This window comes from Neopelma chrysocephalum, unplaced genomic scaffold (assembly GCF_003984885.1).
Source record: "Neopelma chrysocephalum unplaced genomic scaffold, ASM398488v2 Primary Assembly neopelma1_26b, whole genome shotgun sequence".
Lineage (NCBI taxonomy): Eukaryota > Metazoa > Chordata > Aves > Passeriformes > Pipridae > Neopelma > Neopelma chrysocephalum.
This window is the reverse complement of record NW_020897696.1, coordinates 3990012-4017989: the sequence shown is the minus strand read 5'-3', so window position 1 is coordinate 4017989 and position 27978 is coordinate 3990012. Positions and strand designations below refer to the sequence as shown.

The following is a 27978-nucleotide window of genomic DNA, read 5'->3' as shown; positions in this document are numbered from 1 at the left end:
GCAACATACTAGTGATATGGCAACATATTCTGAGAGCAAATGGAGATTCAGAGTTTCTTTTAACTCTGTATATCAAACTCCCAATGACAGAGAGTGTTAGCTGTGTTATTGTATAGTAACCTTGAAATTTGTGTTGCTACAAATTTCCACTTTTGAGCATCAATAGAAGCTTATATGTGTTAGGGATTTTTAGGAAGTAGAATTAATTTTAGGTAGAAAAATTTTACTTTTCAATGTATTTTCAACTTTATAGTGCTAAGAATTATTCTGTGTATACAGTTTTGATGCTGAGCAAAATAAGGTTGCTCCTGTGATGAGATCATTCTTTTAAAATTCTGAAATTTACATTACTTGTAAGTACATATGATAGTGAGACTTCTGATGCATGTTTTGTAATGGTATGAAACTGCAAAATATTGGTAAAATACATTGCAAACAATGAGTGAACTCCTGTAAAAAGATGAAATTTCTCTGTGGTACCCAGTATGGCTCTCCTGAGTATTGCTTTGGATCTCCAGGAGATTTTAATTGGAAGGACACTTTTGAAACTTGACTTTGAAGGCAGTCTTTTTTATAAAAACAGAAACAAACTTCAGAAGTTTAAGGCTGCCTTTTTTTTAAGGGTTTTTTTTAAACCTATATCTGAAACTACATCAGTACAAATTTTATTGCTCAGTGTACCTTACAAATTTACTAGTTTTTAAGCAAGCAATTCTCGGAGGTATTTCACTTGCTATGATACATTTCCCACATAGACTATCACATGTATTTATTTCTTTTTTTTTTTTTTACTGTCAGTCACCAGTCCTGCCATGTTCAAGCCTTTTAGTATGTCATATGTTATATGTTCAATATATTAATATTCATTATAAATATTTTTCTGGTTTCCTATGGCATGCTGGTCTCCCCACTAATATTTTAATTGACTTTGTTGCTTATACTACATTTCACATTTGGTTTTGGTCTAATTCTCCTCTCTCTTTTTTTCTTTATCACTGGAAAAATAATTTGTGTTTAGCATCTGTAACTATGAGTACTTCAGAGTTTTACTTTGCATTTCTAATACCCGTTCTTTATCTGTTTTAGCATCTCCCTGTATTCTTCCCAGTGTTCTTTACTTCCTATTTTCTTGTAAGTATAGCATATTCTCTTTTTCCCCTCAGTTTCTATTGACCTGTTTAACCATGTGGAGTTAATTGAAGCTACATCTCACTCCTGAAGAAAATAATATAATCACTGTATAAATTCAGTTCCATGTATACACCCTCTCCTTATGACTGGGGTATCTTGCTGTTTGTCTAAAAACTGTTAAATGCAATATCTTTTTACCTAACACAGCTGTCTAAAATTGCACAGCATTCATCTTGGTAGAAATTAAATTTCTATTCCATTTGCTGACACTGTCCTGTTTCTATTTCCTTTATTCTGGTTTTTTAGTGTTTGGAATCTGACATGAACAGGTGGGTCCCTGGCAGGTTTCAGGAAACAACCAGTCATGTAATTCATCTATCATTTTGTGGCATCTATGACATGTTCTAAATGGTTTCCAAGTTAAAATTGAGCTCACGGTTGTAGCTAGTTATGTACTGGTCCCATTACTTTTGTGTACACTATCTATGCTTTACTCAATAGTCATTCTTCTATCTTTTGTGTAGTGACTTCACTTGATATTTTTGGTTTCCCTTTGTGTTCTTAATGGATTGTTTCCTAAGGCAAGATTCAGCATTTTAGGCATCTACTGTATCTAAAAATGTTCAGAGCCTGTCACCCATGAACCACCTCTTAGTAAACAGAAGTCTAAGCACAGCTTTATGAACTTCCTGCTGAACATGTGAGGCTTCACTGCTGGACTTCGGAATTGCAGCAATGGGAGCTGTAACAATTTGCAAGCCCAAAATACAAATGGAGATGATTTTTTTCTTTTCCCCTGCTTTCTCAAGTTACTAGGTTGTTGACCCAAGTCCTTCCATGCCCTTGCAGTGACATTTTTTAAAATCTACAAATTTACTCTTGAACTGTGAACACACCAGTATGACTTCTGTGAAAAGATGTGCTCCTACCTCCATCTCCAAATAGTCAAATAAACCTCACTTTCCTATTGCCAGGTACACAAGCTATAAAATTCTCTCTGAGGCCACTGCACACTTTGATTTAAAGTATCAGACATGATACACTTTGTTCTTCGTTTTTGTGTAGCAACGGGTGTTATGATACCTAAATAAACCTCCCTTGGTTTTGGTGTGGTTGACAGTAGTTGCTAAGTCCTGCTCTCTGAGACAGATCTTAACTGGTTTGTCTTTTTTGAAACTTGCTTGGAAATTTGCCTTAAACCACACTGGCTTTTCTGTTGGTTGGTTGTTTTCTCTGTCACATCTGTAACTTCCTAATTTCTTGATTTTTTTTCTTCAAAATTTCAGCCTCCTAGTATTAGTATTAATAATATTTCAGAGGCTGAGGTTTAATATTAATATATAATATATTGGTGCTGCTGAAACTTAAATATCATAGTGCTTATTCTGTTGCCTCATTAGCTGTCTCTTCTGTCTAGCAATAGTATCATTATTGGTACTTTCATCTAGATACATATAATTTCTCTAAAGAAAAAAAATCCAGTACTTCATAAAAGCAGATTTTTACAGGAGAAAATAGCCTTTGGGGATTGGGACCACCTGTAACCAATAATCCTGGATTCTATACTGCCTTGTTTTGTAACCTGAGAGAATCCACTTTGGCAGCTTTGCACCATTTTCGATGTATGGCAACATGTGTTAACTACTTAATTAGTGGTTTGTGGACTTATCAGTTTAGGGGTTTTGTCTGTAGATTTTTCTTTTGATAGTTTGTTCATAAATATGACAACAGTCAATGAAGTAGAAAGCCTAAGATCTTAAATAGAAGCTTACTGCTTTCCTCAGCAATATGAAGAGCACCCACCCAAACAGTACCCGTTCATGTGTGATCCAGCCTGCTGTGTAATGACAGCCTCCAGTCCTCCCAGCTGCTGGCTGAGAAGCTGTTCACTGCTTTCAGCTGTGGTTGTTTCCTTGGAATTTACCCTGGGCATGTTTCTTTTTGTATATTTGCTTATTTACTGCTACATTCTCTATTCCAAAATTTGTTGAAAATGTTTTCTTATGATGGGCATTTTCCCAGGACCAAAAGCCATCGTTGTAGAATGGTTTGGGTTGGAAGGGATCTTAAAGATCATCTAGTTCCAACTCCCCTGCCGTGGGCAGGGACACCTTCCACTAGACCAGGTTGCTCAAAGCCCCATCCAGCTTGGCCTAGAACACTTCCAGGGACAGGACATCTCCAGTTTCTCTGGGCAACCTGTTCCAGTGCCTCACCACTCTCACAGTAAAGAATTTCCTTCTAGTATTATCTAATCTAAACCTCTCCTCTTTCAGTTTAAAGCCATTCCCCCTTGTCCTATTATTGCGTCCCCTTGTCAAAAGTCTCTCTTTGACTTTCTTGTAAGACCCCTTTAGGTACTGGAAGGCTGCTCTAAGGTCTCCCTGGAGCCTTCTCTTCTCCAGGCTGAACAACCCAAACTCTCTCAGCCTATCTTCATAGGACAGGTGCTCCAGACCTCTGATCATCTTTGTGGCCTCCTGCAGCAGACCTGTATTCTTGTTATGCTGGGGGCCGTGTTCAAGATCTTCGCTGCCTCTGCAAATACCACACGCGGAGAACAATACCATTTGTACTGGGATCAAACTGTAGGGAAAGATGACGTGAGAAATGCCTCCCATGTGTTTTAGTGCTTGCCTGCAGTGATACAGCACAAAGCCTAATTGAGAGAGGATATCATATATTTTTTCCTCATGCAAAGCATCCGATCCAAGTCTTTTGGTAGTTGACTGTAGGACTTTCTCTGAGATTTTTTTAGTTTTGTTGCTTCGGTTTGGGGGGGGTGGTTGTTGTTTTGTTTGTTTATTTGGGGTTTTTATTATTATTTAATGTAGGAAGTATAAAGAATTCTGGATATGCATCATGAGTTCACCAACTGAGGCAAATCCTCACATATGAGCTGATCCTGGCTAGAATTGCCAAAAACCACACAGGAGAGATCAGATTCATCTTGAAAGCACAGGTTATATTTACTTACTCCTTTCCATCATGCCTCATTTCAGCTGTTGCCAGTAGATCGTATTTGGAATTTATTCTTCTCCAACAGTACAAAAGGACAAATTTGGCAAGGTGATGCACTGTTCTGAATTACTTTTTCAGTTCAGGGCATCTAATTATCCCACTACCTGTTGCATGGGATACCCAAAGGCACCTTTCTTCATCCTTCTTTTAATGTGAGTTTATTTTCCCAGAATATTGGGAAAACGGTCGGAGAGATTGCCTCTAGAACAATTTGTGAATGCCTCTTTAAATGTGGTGTAAATATCAGTTGTGTGTTTTGCCTAAAAACAAGGTCTTCTGGAAATCTTTTTGGCTCAAATCTTTAACTCTTCAGTGGAGACTACTTTCTGTTGATTATCTCTGAATCAAAAGTGAGAAGCTACTTGGCACATGCATTTCTTAATGTGCCATTCATCAGAGGATCCTAAAGCTGCGTTTACACTTTCCCAAGGCTCCTGATCTTCTTTTCACCCTATTTTCTCCACAGGTGTCAATGTCCAGCTCTTGGTTTTTGCTCCACAACCATTCAGGCAGCAGCAATGTTTAAGGAGCTAGCAGCCCTCTTACTTAAGTGCAGAGCTTAGGACTAAACACCCAGCAGTGCAATGTTTAGTTTTTCACTTGAGGTTTTTGGGAACCTCTTTGAAAAGCCAGAGACTTCTTCTTTGTTCTTCCCCTTCCCACCCCAACCAGTTATTTCTGCCAAGGCCAGTAATTTCTGATAAGAGGGTGCTGCCACAGAACAACTTGCCTGTGTTAGCCAGCAACATTATGTATTGCAGGTTACTCAAGGATAAAGTATAACTGGTCATGGTAAGGCACGCAGCTGTGCACCCTTGTGTACTGGAAGATGGCTTCAGGTTCATTTGCCACCTCTAAATGAACTTCTTGGTGAATATCCCACAGGAGGTTGAGGCATCTTCTATGAATAGCAGACATTACACAGTGGCTGGAAAGACATGTGTGCCTTCTTGAGGTAGATATGTAAAAATAGAGTCGCTTCTTCCCAGCAGGGATGAATTCCAGATACTCGTAGCACTCTGATCTTGGGGTTCCCTGAAAAGCTTTGCACATGCATCTCAGTGTTCTGAACCTCTGAAAGTCTCGAGCCTTCTTCGTCTACTACTTTTTTGCATCGAAATGCCAAATGTGGGGGGGAGGGGCAGTTGTGAATGGAATTCTTGCAAACTCTGGTATTGAAAACCTCATCTATATGATAAGAATGAACCTGCCAGTAAGTATTCACATCTGTTTTCAAAATGAAGGTAAATGAAAGAGTTCTGCCAGTATAGTGCTATACCTATCGATATAAATCTCATTCATAATTTAGTTAAGATATTTTAGAATGTTTTGATGTCCTTACAAGCATTATATCATGTGTGCTATGATATGTATATGTCTATAGAGGAAATTACCTGTGATGTCTTTTGACAGTATCTGCTCTAGACTAGCCTTGCATTAGGGAACTGATATTGCACAGAAAGCCATTTTTTCCCATCACCCTGGGGATTGGATTAAATTGCAGCGAGGTGCTTTTAATATAGCATGTGTTCACCTCAGGAGTTAGTGTGAAATAGCTGGGTTTAAACCTTAGCCTATTTTGAAATAGCTTTCCTCTGTAGATGAGCCCCGAGAGATGTCCTTGCTTAACTCTCAAATTTGAGAGCATTTTGAATGAATGCTGCGGTATCATAACCTGCAGCTCTAAAAATATCAAGATAGAAGAGTTTTCCCTTATGAAATGTTCCCAGTATTAAAAGGCCACAAAAAGGAGTCTGTAGCCTGGGGAAGGTTTTTCTTGTTTGTCCTTATTTGTGTTAGGAGAGGGACATTTTTTTTCCACCATGAGACTGTGGAAAGTGTACTTAATACCTTATGCATAAAAATGCACAGTTCCTTTTCAAAGATAGTAGAACTTAATCAGACTCTTTAAAAGATATGTTGCCAACTTATATATTAAGGTTATCCTTTTTGTTTTTATGGGCATGGTCTTAACAAATGTTGGGTCTAATGCTTTGTTATTCCCATCTTTTAAAAGATGTAAACTTTCTTTTATTTCCACTTATATCATATAAAATAGTCAGACTAAGGTAAACCTATTTAACTCAAGGGTGGAGAAATACCATTTTCTCTTGTATTGGTTGCCCACTTTCAGTAATAGAATTTTGTGTTCTGATCAGTTGCAATTTTGATTGGCATTGAGTTTATCTTCACATGAATGCTTATGCTCTGAGAAGGAAGACATTCAAAAGCAAAAATAATTAAATAGCCTATAACCTACTAAAATCCAATACAACCAGTAATGCTGCCCTTTTCCTAACAATATTAAAATAACACATAAATATATTTGATGTTCTAAGTAATCAAAGAAACAGAGAAACCTATCAACAAAAGGGGGGGGAAGGCTGCTATAGACCATATTACTCTAAATGTGACATGGCAGTCAAGATTAAAAGCTAGTGTAAGATGAAAAAACTTGAAAAATTGAGTAGAGAAACATTACCAAGGTACACGTGTATGTTTGTCTTCTCATGGTAGTTTAGTCCACAACAACATCCTGTAAGAAATGTAGGTTTAATAGGAGCAATGTTTCAAAGTGACATTTACAATTAACACCCATACAAAATATATGGAAGAGTAGGAATGAAAGGGCATGAGAAGAGGGCTGTTTAGGAATTGAAGGTAGACATTGACAATCAAGCCTGCCAGCCACTGCACGAGTGCTTGCTTCTGAGTTGTAGTTACCTATTGCTGGTTCTCCACCAAGTTCTACCATCATAATTTGCCAGTTAATCCGTGCTTAAAACTTACATTCTTTGTGTATTGAAATGTGACATATTTGCAAAAACAACTGAATGTGGCTGAACAACATCTAATGGTTCCATGTAACTATTTCTTTGAAACAGAATCAAGAAATTGTTAACTTTATTAGAAAGGATAAGGTTACAGCGCACACACACTCCCTCCCTTCCCCTCAACAGTAAGAGTTTTGAGGAGGGTTCAACACCAGCAGCAGGGTATCACAGTGACCAGCAGCCCATAATCTGAAGAATTTTCGTCCTTTCCGAATGCCCTTTCAGAAACACAGAGCAAATCATCATTTTAAGTGAAACGTACAATAAATTGAGACATTTTTTTTCTTACTAATATTTATAGTGATGTTTCAAAGGAAGGTGGAACTTTTGTTTGGTTCCAAAATGTGAATGCTATTAATATATATACTCAGACAACAAATGGGCATATACATAGCAGGTTTAGAACCCCCATTTTTAGTTTCTATAATCTATGCCAATACACTAGAATTCTAAGATATTTTCTGTGTAATTGCTGAAGCAGAGGTGGAAAAATTACTGGAAGCTGTTATATATTATGTTTGCATTTGCATTTTCCCATCACTGTCTGGGATCTGTGTCTTGTGTGAAATATTTGATGTAGTGCAGAGTTAAGACTGGAAAAGCTTAACAGTGTTTACAGTTAGAGCTTGCTAGTACATATGAACATGAAGCAAAACGCCCTTGTGTGTAGGCAAAAAAATGAAATGTGAGGTAACCTGCACTGGACAACTGATGTGAAGTCTTGCGGATTATATATACAGGGAACAATAAAGCAGTGAAAGTAGAGAAAGGATTAAAAAAAATGCAACTTACTTTTAGCACTGGTTTTTAATTATTTTTTTGGTTGAAAATTCAATTTTTTTTCCAATCAGTGTTCCAGATCATATTGTTCCCTGTCTGGTACTTGAGTTGTACTCAGTTATCACTGAAGTGTTATTTTTGCAGTTAACACTTTAAGACATTGTTGCTGCTGGTGCTTGTTCATTTGCTTATTCAAGTGGGATGCTTATTAACCCCTTCATCGCTTAGTGTATGAGAGGATGTGGTTGATGAATCGAGGTATAGAAAAGGCCTTGAAGCTCCTTTTAATCACTGAAGGCTTCTCTGAAAATACTGAGTGATTTTGTGATTTAAAATGAGGGATGACTTTCAGTGCAGGTGAATGCCAAGCAATGAGGAGGAGACAAAACAGACTTATATGCAAAACCTGTGCCTATAACAAAACATAAATCAGTGACTAGTTCCTGACTTCATGTTGCTGCTCAGGAAGAGGGCATTTGGTTTGTTTTGGGTAGTTTTCTGCAAACATCTGTTCGATCCTAGTTTAAAAAAAATCCCTGTTTTGAATATCGTGTGCCATTTTACACACTGTTCCAAGATTTAGTAGAAGAGGAGGAAGCATGGAGAGGAATGACAGTCTTGGGCTGGCTTCTGGAAGAAGAAAGGGGAAATAAGATGGGGGCTAATAAATCTGTGATGAAAGGGATGAAGAAAGTCAAGACGTATGTTGTAGAACTTGCTGCCAAAAGGTACTTCAGAAGACAAACCCGTAGTGGTTTCAAAAGTAAATTGGACAATCCCATCGGGGAGAAGAGTTTAATTACACGAGATTTGGTGCAGCCTATGATTCTGGGCATGCAAATTTTAGTAATTGCTATGTTTCTGGTGGCTGGACTTAAAATACTTGGACAGTATCATTCATACCTCCCAAGTTCTTATACTTGTTCCTTAGGCATCTATGTCTTTCAGAAATGGCACACTCTGTCACTTAAACCTTTGAATAAAGAGCACCAGTACTAGCACCTGTGTACCCAAAAAGAAGCATGCAAAAGAAGCTTGGCTGGTTTTAGAGCATCTCTTTGGATGTGTCTCCAGTATTGTTGCAGGAAGGGGAGTGTTTGTGTTCAAGGTTTGCTGTGTAAGCGAAATTGAACTTCTTAAGAATTTAGGAGACAAAAACAGTGAGGCCCAAATACCTTAGAGGAGCTTGAGATTGTAACTTTGGACAGTTGTGAAGTCCTGTGTTGCTTGCTTTGTTTTTAACTCTGACATCTGATATCATGCATTTTAATTGTTATCCCGCTCACATTTTAGAGAGGTTTCTTTTTTTCTGTCTTCTGCCAGTGGAATGCAGATGATGATGCCTTTGTTCTGCCCCTTTTCTAACATTGGTATTTTGTGCCTGTCTTCCTTTGGACAAGACCAGTTCCTTTCTTATTTCTTACTCATAGCTTTTCTTTTCCCCCCTCCAAGGGCAGCTGCATGAAATTGGTGACTATTACCAGGTTTTGATCAGCAGCTGCAAAACAAAGTAGTCCTCTTAATTTCATTTTGTATCTGTATGGTGAAGCTTTGGCTTTGTGCAGCAGTAGTATGTCTTCACCTCTGAGATCACATTACATTAGCAGTTTGCAGGTGGAACATATAACTATAAGCTGTTTGTTTAGCTCTTAAACGAACATGGTTCTGCATTAGTTGACAATATCCAGGGTAAACTGTCTTTTTTCCAAGCCCTTATTTTTGAATGCTCAGTTTGAAAAGAGCGGGCTGTGTTGTTTTCTTTGTCTTTTACATGTATTAAAATGGAGAACTGCTTTTGGTTTGTTATGAAATCCTATTTTGAAACATTAAAATGTAGTCGTAATTAACCTGAAGATAAGTAACCTCAGTGCAAAGTTTTCATGCGAGGAAATCTGTGGCAATACAGTTAATTCTCAATGGCACTTTCTTATTTTGTCCTCGTTTGCTGCAACACATGTCCAAGATGTGCAGCAAAACAACCTTTGCCAGTGTATATATAGCATGAAGCACTGCTTTATGTCTCTGCATTGTCTCTTCACCCCTGAGGATCAAATGCTAAAAGAAAGAGCCCTCTGTGCTGTCAGGTGTACGAGGTCCCAGACTTACAGGGATAATGACAAACACTAACAAACCTATTTTAACTGCTTTGGTGCCATTTCCTGATCCGTATTAGCTGGCTGAGTCTCCCTGCACAGAGGTGTGGTTTCTAAAGTTAACGGGTTTTTTATTCCAACCTAAGGATCCTAAAAGTGTGTTTTCAGTATTGCATATAGGAGTATTCTTCCACTGAACTGCAGCTTGTGGTTTGAAACTGCAACTGTTGACAAGTGTAGACAGCATTTATATAAAAATTCAGAAGGTCTCTTGTCAGTTCAATAAGCATGAAAAGAGGCCTGTAGTGTTTACATCTTGGTCTCTCTTGCCAGAAGTTTTGTCTCTCAAAGTATATAATCATTGCCTCTTACATCTCAAAAGTCATTTTCTGGTATTTGAGTATAGCTTTGGAAGTGTGAGTCATGGGAAAAATATAGGCTCAAAGCTCTTGCACGAGTTTACTGACTCTTGCTTTGGCTTAATCTAGTCTATTGTGCTCTCCCAATTCTCCATGTTTTTCACTATGGCTAGGACAGAAGACAAAAAACTTTCATTGGGGTTTAAAAATCAGAGATGATTTCAGTTGTTTTAATTTACATTTCCTATGGGGAAAAAAAGCCAATGAAGCCAGTGATGCCATTTCATCTTGTTTTCCTAGTGAAATATGGAACAACACTGGTGTTCCTGCAAATTCCCTTTCAAGGGAATTCTTTTTAAGGAATGTAATTGCCATAGTATGGTTTACAAGGGAAAGGTATTGAAAGCATCCCTCATCAACCTCATACTTGGTATGCATCAAATTTTTATTTATTCTGCTGAAATGAAAAAAAAAGGAATTTCATAAGCCATGAAAAATTTGGGAATAAATGTGAAACTTTTTTGACAGTATAAAATATTAATTTTCTGTTTAATTTCTGCCTCTGAAACTGATCACAAACTGAATCCAGTTTCTTACTCTTCACTTTAAACAACTAAAAAATCATGAGTTGTCTTTAACTTCTTCACAAAAAGTGATATGGTGAGAGAATTAAATCACTGTTACAATGAGAAAGACCTTAAAAAGTAAAATAAAACCTTATTATTGTATAGCTCTTTTAATAGGCAACTTGCCTAATTAATCATAACATTTACAATAAAATGTTTATTTTAAAATATTTTATATAAAAATTCCATTTATATCTGAAGGCAGTTTCTGAAATACAAATAGGAAAATGTATAATGTTCTAAATTTTGATTGCGTTAGTCTCTTATTGTCTCTCTTATACTTCATATGGGTCAAAGTAAGCAGCATTTGAATACAGTGAAAATAACAAGATATTCCAGTTACCTGGGTGAGCCTGTTTAATGTCTTCATTGGACCCACAAGTGTTTGAAGTATGTTGCAATTAAAACCAAATATTGAAATCATAGCATTGCTTACTATTAGAACTCTAAAAATACAACTTCTTCAGAAAGATAATGATGAGTTAAGCAAGATCCATCATCATCATGGCTAGGCTTCACGAACGAAGATTTGGGAAGGGCTCTACCCACATTTGTTACAAGCGCGCTGGTGGCTAAAAAGGCCAATACGAAATAGACATGTCTGGTTGCAAAAGGCACAGCAGAAAGACTCCTTAGGTGGTATATTCTGCAAGGCTCGATTCTTTCTGCGTTGTCTTTTCTCCTCGAGAGCGATCCTGTGTGCGATCTCAAAAGCATCAGCAGCGTTATAGATGGTGTGCCTCCAGACCTCCCTATTGGAGGCCAGAGTAGACCAGTGATGATGGTCAATATGGCCAAGGCTGAGATGTTGTTTCAGGGAGTCCTTGTATCTTCTCTTTGGGGCTCCTCTCTTGCGGCAGCCGGTGGCAAGTTCACCATAAAGCATGATCTTAGGGAGGTGGTAGTCCTTCATCCTTGAGACGTGTAGCAAGATCCATCAATGACATTTAATTAACAACTTACTTATACATGGTTTAACTCTACTTTTATGAGGTAAAGACCTCGTATGCATGATGTTCTGAAGTGCCTGTTAGTAAGATAAGAGCTGTGGATTTCCAGTAGATTTTAGTCTCAGATATCAGCTTTCAGAAAAAGTCTTTCTAAACTTTTCTGTCTTGGCCTATAAAACTCTTTCCCACATTTTTAACTCTCCTGTCCCCTCCCTCTATATATACTCCATTACTTTAGTATGACAAATTCTATGGAGATTTTACATGGAGGCCTAAACTTACAGATGACTTATAGATCTAATGTGTTCTCTTATTTTCTCTTATGAATGGTAATTATTTGATATTATGTTTCTAATGTGGAGTGCATGAAAACCCGTCCCTTCTGTGACATGAGGAATGGCCTGTTTACTTGCATGCCTTCAAATTCTGTCTCTGTAAGTGACTGGGAACAAGACCATAAAGACTTAATGCTCTATTTGCCGATTCTAATAACAAAAATTGTTTAATATGAGGAAGATCTTATTGTCTGTGAATCCATTAAAATATCCTTCACCACATGGTCTTGCTTCCCTCTCAGAGAACTATAGTCTGTATTTCTTCATTTCCATTTTTCTTTAAAGACTATTGTGCTTTAAATTATCTTGTCAGTGAAGTTCTTTATTTGGTTTATTGTATCTTTTTCTTCTGTATATTAACTTCTGATATTTGCAAAAAAAAGACTTGTGCTTTCTCTTCACAGTGTTGATGCTGTTAAATGACTTTAAAATGTTGGACAGGGAGAAAGCAGAGCGTTAACTGACTGAAGTGCATTGGTATTAGGAAGGTTAAAGACACCTTGCTCTCCTTCTAAAAATAAGTATATGATGATTGGTCTGTTTGGCTTGTTTTAAATGTATTCTCTCAAAACCGTAAAATTACTTTCTTGAATCCCTTCCTCACTTTAATTTTACTCTGTGCACAATGTCTATTTCAGTAACTTCCAGGGGACTGGGTTTTATATTTACTGTGTATTCTTAATATGACTTAGCATTTTCTTAGCATTTTCATGCTAATAGGGATTTTGAGACTGGTGGACTAATAAAATACAATTGTTCTTGTTTAAACCGTTCCCAGGTACATCCACCTTTATGGAAGCATTAGCAGCAAATGGTACAACCAACATACAGACATCTGTAACAGGAGTGACAGCCAGCAAACGAAGGTTTATTGATGATAGGAGAGATCAACCTTTTGATAAAAGGCTACGTTTCAGCGTGAGACAAACGGAGAGTGCGTACCGGTACAGAGACATTGTTGTCAGGAAACAAGATGGATTCACACATATTTTGCTATCAACAAAATCATCTGAAAATAATTCATTAAATCCAGAGGTCAGAACAATTCTGATTTTGGGAGGGGAAGGGTGCTGGGGGAATTTGAAGTCCTTGCCTCATTTATGCCTTTTATTCAGGCACAAGCATACGCAAAACAAGATATGGGTTCTTGCAAGATGTTACAATTACAATTGACTTTATGCATAATTCACTTGAATTTAAAAACTGTTATCTGACAGTGTAGATGTACTGTCTTTTATAAGACATGCAGTGATTTACAAAGTGCAACTTGAAAAAGCTTTAGCCTCAATTAAGGTTATTTTTTTTTCTGTACTGGTTGCATGTGCCATCTGCTGTCCAAATTACAGAAATGCTGAATGAGTACTTTAGTTACAGATAACATCTAATAGATCTTTCCTTAATGATTTAATTATCTTAGTCTAATTACATTTTTAAAATGCAAAGCTTCTAATATTTTAACTTTCTTTTTTTTGGATAATGAAGAAAGTTAACTTTTCTAATATGATGGTTGAGTGGACCCTAAGGAAAAATTAAAGATGTCAAAGATCTCATGGGGGGAGGAGGGGGAGAGCAACATGCTACTTTTTAATGATGGATTAAAATAATTCTTATGAAATTTCTATCTTTCAGGTAATGAAGGAAGTCCAAAGTGCACTGAACACAGCAGCTGCAGATGACAGTAAACTTGTGCTGTTCAGTGCAGTTGGTAGCATTTTCTGCTGTGGTCTTGATTTTATTTATTTTATACGACGTTTAACAGATGATAGAAAAAAGGAAAGCACTAAGATGGCAGAAGCTATTAGGTATGTAAGGTTATCTTTAGTCATCTGATGAGTATCCTTCATCCTGTAACCTGGCTTGTTTTATCTTTTTTGTTTTAAAAGCCTCTAATTCAAAATGATCTCAGACATTCACCTGTTATGAGATATACTGTGCAGCACTTCTTTATACTTTCTGTCCCTTTCTCTTTGGGTTATCATTTCACACATCACTATTTTTACTTTTAAAATTGAACTATGAAAACTGGGAGTATAGTAATAGTCCTCCAGTTAAAACCAATTTTAAAATACTTAATAGCCATAGAGTTTCAGGAAAACAGATTTAATACACAAAAATACAAGATGTGCATTGAATGAGTAACTTGATGCAGTATGTTGAGAGCAGTGAAATGATAGATATTTTAGAGTAGATTAATACTAGTGAACATCATCCAAACGCTAGGTACCAAACCTAACATTTAAACAAAATGAGCTAAATTACTACTAAGTAGAAGAAAATATATGGAAAAGAAGTGTGTGTCTTGGAGACATGTTTTTGCAGAACAAACAAGTAGCTTATCATTTGAACACTGGTCTTGAGATTCTGGTGTCTTGTATGCTTTCAGAGTATTTATATTCTTTCAGAGACCTGTCTTGTGTTGTTATCGATATTCAAGAAAAGGCCATGTGGCATGTAAAGTCTGTGTCATTGGAGGCACAGCTGGTTCATAAAGGTGATTGTAGTTATTTTTGTCAAAGGAAATTTTTCAGTCTTTCCATGTATAAGTTGCTTATGCAGTAACTTCAGGTGTGGCCAGAGGCTCTTAACACTGAGCTTCTATCACTAGTTTAATTTGGGCCCTTCCAGAAACCTGATCTTTCACCTATTATTATTTGTTAATAAAATAGTCAAAGGTAACTTAGAAGACCTACAAATACACCCCCCCTTTCAAATATAATAATGGTATTTTTCATTTGTGTGCTAGAGATGATCCTCTCTGGAATATTCAGACATGATGAACATTTTCTTAAGTCTCTGGATGGGATGTAAGATGTTCCAGAAATTTTTTTTGCTTTTAGCTATTTCAGTTCACTGGAATGAGTTAAGAAGCAGCATGATAACTTTTAGTGATGAATGTAATACAGTAAAATTGTCCTGTTTCACAGAAATACAAAAGTATGTAATGCAGATAAAGAGCAAACTTTAAAATAACCTGTGCATGTATATGTACACATATGCTTACTTTTTCCTGACAAGCTCTTGAAGGCGTTACTGTTTGAGAACATCCACACTTTGTGGGTAGTGGAGTGAATTGGCATTTTTTTGTTGACAGTGAGGATGAGAATATGCATTTGTAACTTAATAACATAGTACCCAGAGCATTATGACCAACTAAGAGAAGGTAGACAAGGAGGGAAAGTTTACAGGTCTGTGATCTGTGATAATGGAGCTCTGCTGTTTGTGGTTGGTTTATAATTTTAAAAGGCAGATTTATTTATTAAGAAAAACTGTTTCTCAGTAGTCCGGAAATGCTCCTTAAGGAAAATCATTAGTGTTTTTCCCATCTTCATTTATACCTTATTACCTTCACTTAAAATACATGTAGTTACCTTATACCAATGCCATACATAAATACAGTGAAAACAACCAGGGTTGTAGTCGCAGTTTTGGTGCCCAGAGGTGAGGTATGGCTGCAGCCTTATCTGAGAATGCTGTGAGGCATGTGAATATACCTCAAGTGACAGGTCAGTTGATGCTTCTGGGAGGGGTGTTAAATCTGAACCTGCCAAACTACTGTGCTTTGTTGGGCTGGGAGAAATGCTAGGCTTTTACAGAAGCAGAAGATGGTTGAAGTTGGAAGGGTCATCTTGTTCAACCTGCCTCAGCTCAAGCAAGGTCACCTAAAGCAGGTTTCCTGGGACCATGTTTAGGCTGGGGTTTTTTAATATATCAAACGATGGAGAGTCCAGGACCTTGTTGGCTCCCTGTTCGGTCACCCTCGCAGTAAAAAAGTGTTTCCTACTGTTCAGGGGGACCTTGTGTTTCAGTTTGTGCTCACTGGGCACCACTGAAAGGAGCCTGGCTCTGTCTTCTTTGCATCACCCTTCAGGTATTTACACACATTGATGACAATCCCCTGAGCCTTCTCTTCTCCAGGCTGAACAGTCCCAGCTCTCTCAGTCCCTGGGTCATCTTGGTGGCCCTTTACTAGACCATCTTGAGTCTCTCTTTCACTAGAGAACCCATAACTGGCTCTGGACACCAGGGCTGAGCAGAGGGGCAGGATAACCTCCCTCAGCCTCCTGACAACGTTCCTCCTAAAGCAGCACAGGATACTATTGGCCTTCTTTGCCACAAAGGCACACTGCTGGCTCAAATTCAACTTGGTGTCCACCAGGAACCCTAGCTCATTTTCTGCCACACTGCTTTCCAGCTATTTGGCTTCCAGCATATATTGGTGCCTGGGGTTGTTCCTCTCCAGGCACAGGACTTTGTACTTCCCTTTGTTGAACTTCATCATGAAGTTCTCCAGCCTGTCAAGGTCCCTCTGGATGGCAGCACAACTCTCTGGTCTATCAGCCCAGTTTTGTATCATGAGCAAACTTGTGGAGGGTACACTCTGCCCCATCATCCAGATCATAAGTGAAGCTGTTGAACAGTGCTGGACCCATCACCAACCCCCTGGGGTGCAACACTAATTACTGGCCTCCAACTAGGCTTCATGCCACTGGTCACCGCCCTCTGGGCCAGCCATTCAGACATTTTTCAGTCCACCTCACTGTCTGCTCATCCAGCTCATACATCAACAACTTGACTATGAAACTCTTATGGGAGACAGTGCTAAAAGCCTCACTGATGTCTCTGTAGACAATATCCACTGCTCTCCCCTCATCCACCAAATAACCACCTCATTGTGGAAGGTTGTCAGGTTGGTTTTGAAAGTGATGTTACTGTGGAGATTAATTATTATGGAGTTTTCAAGGGCTGGTGTATTTTACTCTCTCGATATATGTAGTGAGTGCATGTTTCTGTTTCTCTTCAGGAATTTTGTGAATACTTTTATTCAGTTTAAGAAGCCTATCATTGTAGCAGTAAATGGCCCAGCCATTGGACTTGGAGCATCTATATTGCCTCTGTGTGACGTGGTTTGGGCTAACGAGAAGGCTTGGTTTCAGACACCATACACTACTTTTGGACAAAGTCCAGATGGATGTTCATCCCTTACATTCCCTCGGATAATGGGCCTGGCTTCTGTAAGTAGCTTGCAGGGTAGGGGCCAACAGCTTCGCAGTTCAGTTGTGATAATTTATCCAGTGTGATTTCAAGACTTTTTGCCTTTGCTGTGTTGTCTTTTTCTTAGTTTTTTTTCTTTCTCTCATGAAAACCTTTCATGAGAAACCACTCTTTATAGCTTCTCTGCTCCATGCTCTTACAAGCTAGTCTTCAGCTGCATGCACGGAACAGAAAGAAGGTGTGGGACTAAATCCCACATCATGGGCACCTTTAATCCCGATGGTGTGGGAAGGGTTATGTCCTGTATACCAAGACACACCTTCCCTGCCGATGCCTCTGAAGATCAGCCAGCAGTGTCTTGCTTTCAGCACACCATCAGAGTGTAGCAGAGAACGGGCTTCTCTGCCCTTGGTGTCGTTACATGGCAGAGTGCTGTGTCACCACCCAGCAGCAGTCTTACGCTAGTATGCAAAATAAGTATTTCAGCTTCCATGCACCCATAACAAAAAAGCTATTTAAAAACCTCTTACCTACATTATTTTCATGTTCCTTAGTGTTTTTCATGCTGTGTTGTTTGAAAACTTAGACCTACGTCACATTCCAATTTGACCAGTATGAAACAAGTGCTCATAGCTACACCTCTTTTTCCAAATTTGCTGTTTATTGTAAAAGCCAGTTTTTTCCCTGTAGGTATTTATTGATTTAAAAATATAGATTTCAATATTCTAAAACACCACTTTGATCAGATCTAATGACTAATTGTAAAATGTCTGGATTTAGTTATTAGAAGAGAACAGAAAAGGTAACTGAAATAGATTAACAGTTATAAGAGTATCTTTAATATTTTAGCATGTTTCAAACTACTGATTGTTCCTTTCCCTTTTTATTTGGCCATCCATCCACTCATCCATCCATTCCATCCATCCTTGTCCTTTAGAGACTTGTGGTTGTTACTTTTAATTTCTTTAGAAGTTGTATGAAAAACACAAGAAGCTCTTCCCTAATATACTCTTCCATATGTGTTTGTGAATGCTCTCATTTTTAAGTATAAAGATTTAAATTGAAAGCTTCCAGTGCTAACAATTCCATAATGTTCAGTGCAGAAAGGGAGAAGAAAAATCCACTGTTTTCATACTATCCCTGACCCTCTGTAGTATAGCAGCATTGGTGCTGTATGGGACAAAATTGAACTTTACTCAGCAGATTTCATGGAATATGTTCACAATCCATACTGAAGACTTTGATAAAGCAGCATGCTTTTCATCTCTAAAAGGGAGAGAGAAGTCAGCAGAAAGATGTTATGACTGAGATGCAAAACATTCAGGGGGAAAAAATTAAAATATCATACAAAAGAAAGAATTAAGCCCTCTATATAAAATTTTCTACCAATATATCAATTCAGCAATATTAGTCCCACCTTTAACTCTTGTAAGTCAGATTCAGTGCCATGTTGTTAGCAGCAGCAGCTATGTAAACATCTTCAATTGCAAGATTGCTGGAAATATTTTTGCTGTGGGATCAGTCTTGGCTAGTGAGCAAGTCTATCATGGATAGTTTTTTTTCCCAGAACACATTCAACAGCAGTCTTATTACAGGAAATCTGAAGCTCAAACCTTAAAAGCTAAGTTTGAGAACACTTCTAAAATTCCTGGTATTCCCAATACACAGTATCAGTTTTGCATTCTGAGTATGAAAATAATCTGCAGTAGAGATTAAGGTGACATCTGTATGGAGAGATATGCTATTGTGTGTTTGCTGTGGAGTTCTTGCTCTGGTTGTCTGGTCTGGGTGTAGAGCACAGGAGCTGTGTGATCAAGCATCACACACTGGGTTTCCCTGTCAGTCCCCAGTATGCTTGGCAGTATTTCTTGTGCTTTTCTGTCAGTCATGAGGGGTACATGTTTCCATAGTGCCTGTAATCCACATCAGAGCCAGGATCTTGGGTTTTACAGACACCAACTGTCACCTGATCATAGCGGAAGAGAACTGAGATGCTCATGGCCCCAGTGCCTGTGGCCTTGCACGAAAGGTCCCTGGTGAGCCTCAAAGCCCTCACTGTGAAAGAGAGATGAGAGGAAGTTCCTCTGTGGAAGGAGAAAGACAGACTGGGTAGAAAATGAAAGTTTCTAATGAGATCCCTATATTAGTGAAATATTTTTATCAACCTCATTTCTATTGCTATATTATTACCTTTCTTGGAAAGTAACCACAACTGTGTTAATTTTTACAGCAGGTACAAGGCATGATTATATGGGTAAAGCTTGTATAGCAGTGGGTCTCCAGCATATATTGTGTATAGATCAGAAGTGAAGATGCCAGAGCAAGACATTTCCCTTCAAAACCTGTCAAGTGAGAATATTAATGGGAATGCTCATTTTGTGTGAGGCTTTATGCTACTATTGTGTTACAGATGGCAGAAATAAGATAACTGCACCATTCTCACTTAAGTTCTTCCATGTTCAGGAGAATTCAGCAGTTGCCACTTAGTTTTAGGAAAAAAGTTTATCAAGATTTTCTGGCATTAATTTTTATCCATGCTACCAAAGATACATGTGAAGAATATGTAGATCTGACCAAATGACTTAAAATTTTTGTCTTTCCTAATTACTATTTAGATTGACTTCACATTTTGATCTTTGATATAAACATTAAGTATTTTTCAAAATTATTTTGGAAGAATATCCACATCTGCACATCTGCTTAGGAAAAAGAATATCTCTTTTTAGACAAGCTTATGTACATCACTGGTTTTTAGCTAGTGTTCCAGGTTATTATTATTCACATATATTCTGGAAAATTAGAAGGAATGGTTAATGAACCTTTATATTTAATTTTGCATTCACAGAAGGTAGAACTATAGGGGTATAGAATTTGATGATAGTGCAAGAGATTTGGGGTTTTTATAAACTAATATGTGTGAATCACAGCTTTCTGTATTAAGTATGAGAGATGTGCTGATGATAAATTTTAAGGAAGGAAATGCTAGTAGAATCCAGATTTTGTATTTCATTACAAAGGGACAAGTAATAGACTGCAGATATTAGACTTCAAATTGCTTGATGTGTAAAATGTCAACACCCACAGTAAATAGATAATTTGAGGTCCTTAATTGAAAGTTGCTGAAATAATTACCAAAATTTTCAGTATTAGAAAACATTTAAAAACTCAGAATTTTGCCCTCAGGTTTGGGTGTTTCATAGCAGCCTTATTTCCTATATTTCAAGAGTCCAGTAATAGGTTAGTCGTAATTCTCAATGCAAATAAGTCATTAAGAAACAGTAAAACTGATTCTATTTTTTTCTTGAGGTTTACTATTACTCTGACTTTTTAGTTTCCACTGGCTGTTCCCATGCAGATGTCACTGCAAACGAAATTTAACTATGTAAGAAACTTCACTAAACATAGAATTAAAGCAGTCGTAGGACATAGCTTTAATGGGGAAATTAGTAAATAGGGAAGTGCATGATAATTACAAATAAAAAATATTTACAGAACTGGAGACCACCTTGTTGCATAGAATGTAGTAGTCAGTTCTGTACCTTTAAACTATGTGCAAGACCTTTTAAATACTGTTGGTTTTTAATAAGACTGCTATATAAGATTTCAAAAGGATTTATCAGTTCAATGTTGAACTTCTGAAGAAGATGTGAATGTTTATTTTCTACGACTTTGTTCAGAAATTGGCATACATTATTATAAAGAGCAAGCTGATATATTTTTTGTTTTACAAATTTGCCAGGCATTAAAACCTATTACCACATTTACAGATAACCAAGTCAGCAATACTGCAAGAAAGCCAGAGTTAACAAACATTCACAACCAGGAAATTACAAAAGATATTTTCACATTTAATCCTTAATCATAGACCTCCATATTTTAATAACTACTGACATAGTACTAGTCAACAACATGGACTAACTATTTGTAGGCCAGTCTTTCTCTTTTATAATTAAAACTTGGAAGAGCTATAGTAAAAACTATTTCAAATAGTGCAGGCATTTTTCTTGTTTGTTTCAAACATTTTTCCTTTAATGAGTTTTGTCTCATTACATTTCATACCAGAAGTAACTTTTTATCCCTTCAGGCCAATGAAATGTTGTTCAGTGGAAGGAAGCTGACGGCGCAGGAAGCTTGTGCCAAAGGACTCGTCTCTCAAGTGTTTTGGCCGGGAACATTCACACAAGAAGTAATGGTTCGAATTAAAGAACTTGTCACATGTCATTCAGTTGTAAGTTTCCTTTATTTTCTTACATTTTTACAATTAGATGAGTAAAAATTACTCCAAGTATTATTAGACTGCATCGTTTTGTCCTCCAAAAACAAAAGAGACCATTTTCATGAAACAAGGACTGTATTATAGTACAGCAATGTTTTTTGACATATTTTTATGTATCTTTCTGTTTCTGGGGGTTTTAGGTTTTTTTTTTTTAAATTTATATCTAACTCTTCCTAACCATGATGTACTCTGGCATATAATAAAAGACATAAACCAGCATTGGATTTTTTTATAATATAATTTGGTTTTAACATAGTTGCTTAAGTCCAACTTACTCTAACCAACAGTGTAAACAGTTGCCCTAATATCTGCACAGAAACACAGAAATCTTGAATTGTCTTGAGTTGTAATTTAAATTACCATGGAAATAAATAGTCTTTGATGTTATGTTTAACTTAGTTTTATGAGTAACACCTAGTGCGGTCATGATTGTGTGCACTTCTGGTAGTTGCACAAGACAGCTAAAACTGCCACTGTTTGATGCTTTTTTGCAAGAAAAGGTGTAGTACAAAATAACTGTTCTGTGTGTTCCGTGCATTAGAAATTTTGGATTTTAAAGCAAGTTAAAAGTTTGCTAAATGGAAAAGCAGATGAGATTTTTTTCAGTGTATCTTAAGTGCTCAAGAAATTCAAGATCTGCCTAGTTATTAAAACAGTACTGAATAATAGTGTTATGTGCTCACCAAAATGGACTTGGAGTTTTCCCTAGTTATAAGACCATATTATTGTTATTTTATTGGTTTTGTTATTTCCACATTTTTCTGCACTTTTAAATTATACTGGTGTAAGGTAAAGGAAATTTTGTGTGATGCTACATGAAAGACTATGAGAAATGTTTCTTATAGTCATAGTATGCCCATGAATTGATAAGCTTAAGTTCATAATCAACTTCTGGATCCGTCCATATAACCTGTAAGTGCATGTGTTGCTTAGTTCTCATGTAATGCTAACCCAACTCCCCTTTTTTATTTTTGGCCTAGGTACTTGAAGAATCCAAAGCTTTAGTACGTAACATCATGAAGGTGGAGTTGGAACAAGCAAACGAAAAGGAGTGTGAAGTTTTGAAGAAAATCTGGGGCTCAGCACAAGGGATGGACTCAATGCTAAAATATCTGCAGAACAGAATCGATGAGTTCTGATGAGATGCCCATTGACACTGGAATTGTATTTCTTGGACATCAGGGCAAACAGAATATGCCCATTTAAAAAAAAAACCTATATAAACTAACCCCTTGTCCAACTTGGGAACAGGAGTGGACACACACACACCCCTCCCCTTTTATTGTCAAGGGGTTTAAAAGTACTGTATCACTTAAATTTGAACAAAACTCCTTTTTCCCTGATTGTTACATGCAGATATATATACACACACACAAGTGTATGTGTGTGCATATATATATGTCTTTTATATATATATAAATGTAATATGTGTGTGAGAGCGTGTACGTAGACACACACACACAAGCTAAAAAATGATAGAGTGCACTACCAAACATCTCTTTAAAAGCTCTAGTTTTTGTTATCTTTGGCTAGTACTGTATCAAATAGAGAATTAATTAAAAAGTGTATGGTGTTGCATTATTTTCTGTGTGGCAGGGAAGTCTGGAACAATGCTTTTCTTTTTCATGAGAATACAGAATTGAAACGGGTATTAGTCAGCCCTTACTTTCTCTGCCCAGTGAGTCAGCTAAGATACAAGCTGTTGTCTCAGAAGAAGGTTGAAATACCTCAAGTAATGGAACATTCTGAAATTTTGGGCAACTAAACCTTATTAAGGTTAAATCACACATATCCCCAAAAAGAGAGTGTGCTCAGGATGAATGCTAAGAAAACACTCTGTCCTTTTTCGGGAGGGAGGTATAGAGGGGTGGGAGGAAGGGGGCAGGAATATGTTTGATTCTTACCCAGACAGCATGAAGAAACCACTGTCTCTTAGAGAAGGGGAATGAGGGAAAGTGGGAGGGAAATGGAAGGGGGAAGGAAAAAAAAACCAACACAAAAAAGCTCGTTTTGCAGTATTAGTGAATCACTGAATATCTTATGTATGAATATCCTAAGTTATAAGTTAGTTTTAGTGGGTTTTTAAAAAGCCTCTCTGGGTTTGTTTTTGTTTTGTTTTTTTTTGTTTGTGGGGTTTTTTTTTCTTTTTCCTTTTTTTTTTTGTTTCTTTGTTTTGTTTTTTTTTTAATAACTACATAAGTGCTTCTGTTGCTGGGTGAGAATACTATATACAGTTTGGGTTTTGGTTTTGGTTCTTTTTTTTCCTATTTGCTGGTTTAATTGATGTATTACACCAAAAATGCATTTTATGTTCATAAATTTTAGTTTCACTTAGAATATATTATTTAATAAGTTAAAATTCTTTTGGCACACTATTAAGTAAAAAAACAAAAAACCTTTTAAAAAAACTACCTTATATTAGATGTTTAATGTTCTTTGTCTATGCTTTTTTATTATTTGAAATATACACTATATGCAGTATGGTGTAAAAGAGTGCCCTGTGTAAATAGACCTATTTTGCATTCCTTTCAGGAGTGGTTATTGATTCCTGACTGCAGATATCTATTATTACTTGGGTATCTGTGCTTGCAATCTTATTGAATGTATTATGAAGAATGAAAAAGAAATCAAACCTTATTTTTGTACAGTTTTGAAGTTTTTACTTGGAACTGACCCACCTCCCCTTCCCAGTGGAGAGCTGTACAGTGTGTAAATCTGCCTTTACCTTGGATTGGTACAGTATTTTTGCATCTGTGGGACCTACTTCTTTGTTCTAGTAGTTTGAACTATATATAAACTGTACAATCTGTAAAGTTTTTATAGAATAAATATTCAGCTGTGAAAACTGGTTAAATAAAACTAATATTTCTTAACACATTTTAAATGTGGTTCTCTCATAGAGTTGTCTTTTTCAAAGACATTTTCATTCTGATTTTAAAGTAAAAGTTACTGAAACAAATCTTGTAAATTAGAGGCTTCAATATTTATGTGGGGTTTTTTTAAAAGCTCTTAATTTCCTTAAAATAAAACATGAATATTAGTTTATAGTTGCAAATTACACAGACATTTTCTCTTACAGGATGTAGACAGGGGAAGAAGACATAGAAAGTAATTCTAATTTTAATTATTTTGTTACAGTTCCAGAAGAAATGTAAATGTTTCTTTGCAATCTCTTAAAAATAGGTCATTTTCCCTACAATGCTGCGTCTAGGTTAGAATTCCTCAGTTGAATTCGATTTTATTGAAAGGGAGAAGGAAAGGTACTTTTGCCTACAGTTCTGTAATATTAAACCTTTTGGAGTTTGACTCCAATTTATATAAAGATCCCTTTTCTTGCACCTGTACGGGCATAGACTCCATCTATGTCAGCTCAGGAATTGTTTATGCTTTCCTTGAACCATGAAAGAGCTTTGGGTCCAGCCTTCTGTTACATTGAAGATATTTGAATTGTACCTTGAAGGTACGATTGAAGGTGCAGGCAATTCAACTGAAAAAATAATTCTACTTGCTTCATTTTTTTGGTATGTGTGTTACTATCAGTCAGGCTGTTACGCTGCTTACAGTTTGCACGATAAGATGAGAGTAAGTTGGTGACTATGTAAATTTCTGTCTTTGACTGGAAATAGTCCTTAGTTCAGGCCCATTCCTGTACGCTGTCAGTGTCACTGTGCAGTTGCCCTAACTTTACATTAAAAGCAGTAACTAACTTGACTATTAACAAATTATGTTCTGAATTAAAAATGTCTAGCTTTTGTCTAGATACTGGAGTGCAGGGATACTGTTTCATCAGGAAAATACTGTCCCAGTCTTTCCAGTATAGGTAAGTATCTTTTCATGTGCGTGAAGGTTTGCAGTTCTCTGAAATGGGTAACTTTCCAGGCACTAGCAACCACAGCAAATTGACAAGCACTGGCAACTGGGTTGCACTAAGGCCATAGAGTATGCATTCCACACTGAAGTTCTATCACATTCAAGTTCATTTTTGGAAGAAAATAAGAGAACTTTTCTCCTGATTAGGAAATGGTACCAGAGAGACACATGGGTTGAATGTACTTGGAGCTGTTTGAAAGCCACCTGTGTGCCTTAATCCCACCTTCTGCTGGTATGTTACTTTCAGCAAAAATAGGAAGCAGAGCAAAGTCTGAACTCTGGCTAAGATAACCTACAATAAAAGGTGTTTTGGGGTAATCTGAAGGTCTAAACCCACCTGTAGATTTTTTCCTCGTTCAAACTTCCTAATTTGTATGAATCCAGGATTTGAAACAGTTTGCTTGAGCAAGTCCTTCACTGGATTGCAGACATTGCTAAAAGACACTTCTCTGTCCTTCAGAAGCTGCACCATTATCATCCTAGAAAACAAGTTCGGGGGAATTAAATTACTTTTTTAGATGGGAATAATTTCTTAAAGTCAAGCATACATGATAGAAAAATAATACCATACATAATACTAATAACAATAATACATAGTACTGAGCTATAAACTACTTGACTTTACACAGATATAGTTCATACTTTACCCAAATAGTAGATAAAATAGGACTGCAAACAGCTACTGAACGAGGCAGCAAACAAAACATTTCTGGCCAAATGGACAGGAAAAACTTCCTTCAATAAATGGAGCCTATACTCTGCCTGGGTTTGTTGGTAGAAGTTAAGGCACTGTCACATTCATCTGGGACATTACAAGTATGCTTCTGAAGAGAGTAGGAGGGAGGAGATGCCTCAACTCGTTTACAGTTTGCCATATGATTTTCCATCCTGAAGAACTGCCAGTAGCTGTCAAAATAGTCTGTCTTACAGAGCTTGTAGCAGAGTCCAAGTTGTCAACCTTCAGTCATGCAGCAGGGGAGCTCAGTTATACTGAAGATGGCATGCTGGTGAATTTGCCTTTCCAAGGAAAGAAGGATCAGGAGGAGAGCCCCAGTATAGCACAAGATCACCATGGTCCTGCTTAGTACAGCCCCTCAGATTTCTCTACAAAATACTTCACTCACAAGTCTCAACATTTTTTTTTCTTACTCGTGAGGGACATGACTGGCAGACTAAATCACACATTGGGCTTCCTAACAAGCAAAAACCAAATATAATTACCTCTTGAGGAACTCACAGGATGAAAAGTGGATTGATGTGCACGGATTTTGAAGTACAATACAAAATGAGAAGATGGGTATGGAATTCCTGTTCTCATCCCTCCCGCACAGGGAAAAATACAAAAAATAAGGGGAATTAGAAACCACCAAAAAACAGCATGTAAGAAGTCAAAGGAGCTGCAGGAAGAAATAAAGGAATAGCAGATATTGTCCCTTAAGTCTTCATTCTTACTGTGCTCAGTTCTGGAAGAGCTACAATTGACAAGAACACCAGATGGACGTGTACCTGTTCCATATAGTTTGGAGGACATTATCAGTACCTCTGCCTAAACTCATAGAGACTTACAAGTCTGATGTCTGCAGGCCCTGGCCTCACAGGGGACTTCAACCACCCTGATATCTCCTGGAAGGACATCTCGGAGGGAACTTCAGCAATATACGTAAACACTCACCGGCAGGTTGCAAAGAAAATTGATCCAGGCTCTCTTCAGCGATGCCCAGTGACAGGACTGGGGCAGTGGGCACACACTGAAACACAGAAGGTTCCCTCTGAACATCAGGAAACATGTCATTACTGTCAGGATGACTGAGCACTGGCATAGGTTGCCTAGAGAGGTTGTGGAGTCTCCATTCTTGGAGATACTCAAACTTTTGAACATGGTCCTGGGTAGACAGCTCTTGGTGGTCCTGCTTGAGCAGCAGTGGGTGTGACCAGATGACTGCTAGAGGTCCCTTCCAACTTCCACCACTGTTGAAAAAAACCCAAAAACTCAACTTGCATTCATTTTCCAGGTATCCAGTCATCATCCAAACAACAACTACTCCTATGGCTGGGACTGCAGGCTCCTCAAGCTCTGCAGCCTTTAGTCAGCTTTTTGCACTGGATGACACCAAATCATCCAGAACAGAGATAGTACAGCTCAACTAGTGTTTCAGGTAAAACAGGGTTAAAATTTACCCTGCCTTGAAAAAGCATAAAGAAAATCATTAATGCAAGGAATAAGAATTTGTTTCTTCGAGGATAAACAGGATTGCAGTAGTTAACCAAAACAAATCCATGCCTTATACAGTACCTGAAACAATGCTTTGGCCTCAGCAGTTCCTTTAAATTTTGAATTTTTTTGCAAGATCTGCTTCAATCTGGTTGAACAGTAACCCAGCCACTGGCATTCATGCTTGAAACATAACCACATGGACTAGCCAAGAAGACAGCACAGTGTGAGCCTTTAGGTCCAGGTAACATGTCTGTACCATATCATCTGGATAACTTACATAATTGCTTTGTAGTGTACGTTTAGTGACTCTGCAGGGTGAGAAGTCAAGTTATAATGCTGTAATAAAACAGTATTTCCCAGATGCTGTTTTTCCAACAGTCATAACCCACCTCCAGCAAAATGTTCTGCAAAACTGTACCATTTGTCTCAGTAGGAAAAGGCGCTCACTGAGGCCAACCTCAAAGTCATGTCCTGAGTAAACTGGCTGCCGACAGTA

At 37.4% G+C, this 27978-nt stretch overlaps 1 protein-coding gene across 2 annotated transcripts in view; it reads left to right on the top strand.

Moving 5' to 3' along the window:
• Positions 1–24281, top strand: part of CDYL (chromodomain Y like) — a 107648-nt gene extending 83367 nt beyond the window's left edge. The window contains exons 3-7 of one of the 2 annotated variants that reach the window (XM_027676263.1): positions 12908–13164; positions 13759–13931; positions 16931–17141; positions 21206–21349; positions 22378–24281. In XM_027676263.1, coding sequence (XP_027532064.1) covers positions 12908–13164; positions 13759–13931; positions 16931–17141; positions 21206–21349; positions 22378–22536 — 944 coding nt within the window. In that variant the 3' untranslated portion in view covers positions 22537–24281. Of the gene's footprint in view, positions 1–12907; positions 13165–13758; positions 13932–16930; positions 17142–18058; positions 18727–21205; positions 21350–22377 lie in introns of those variants that run through there. The other variant, XM_027676264.1, reaches the window with a different exon arrangement.
• The last annotated feature ends 3697 nt before the right edge of the window (positions 24282–27978 follow it).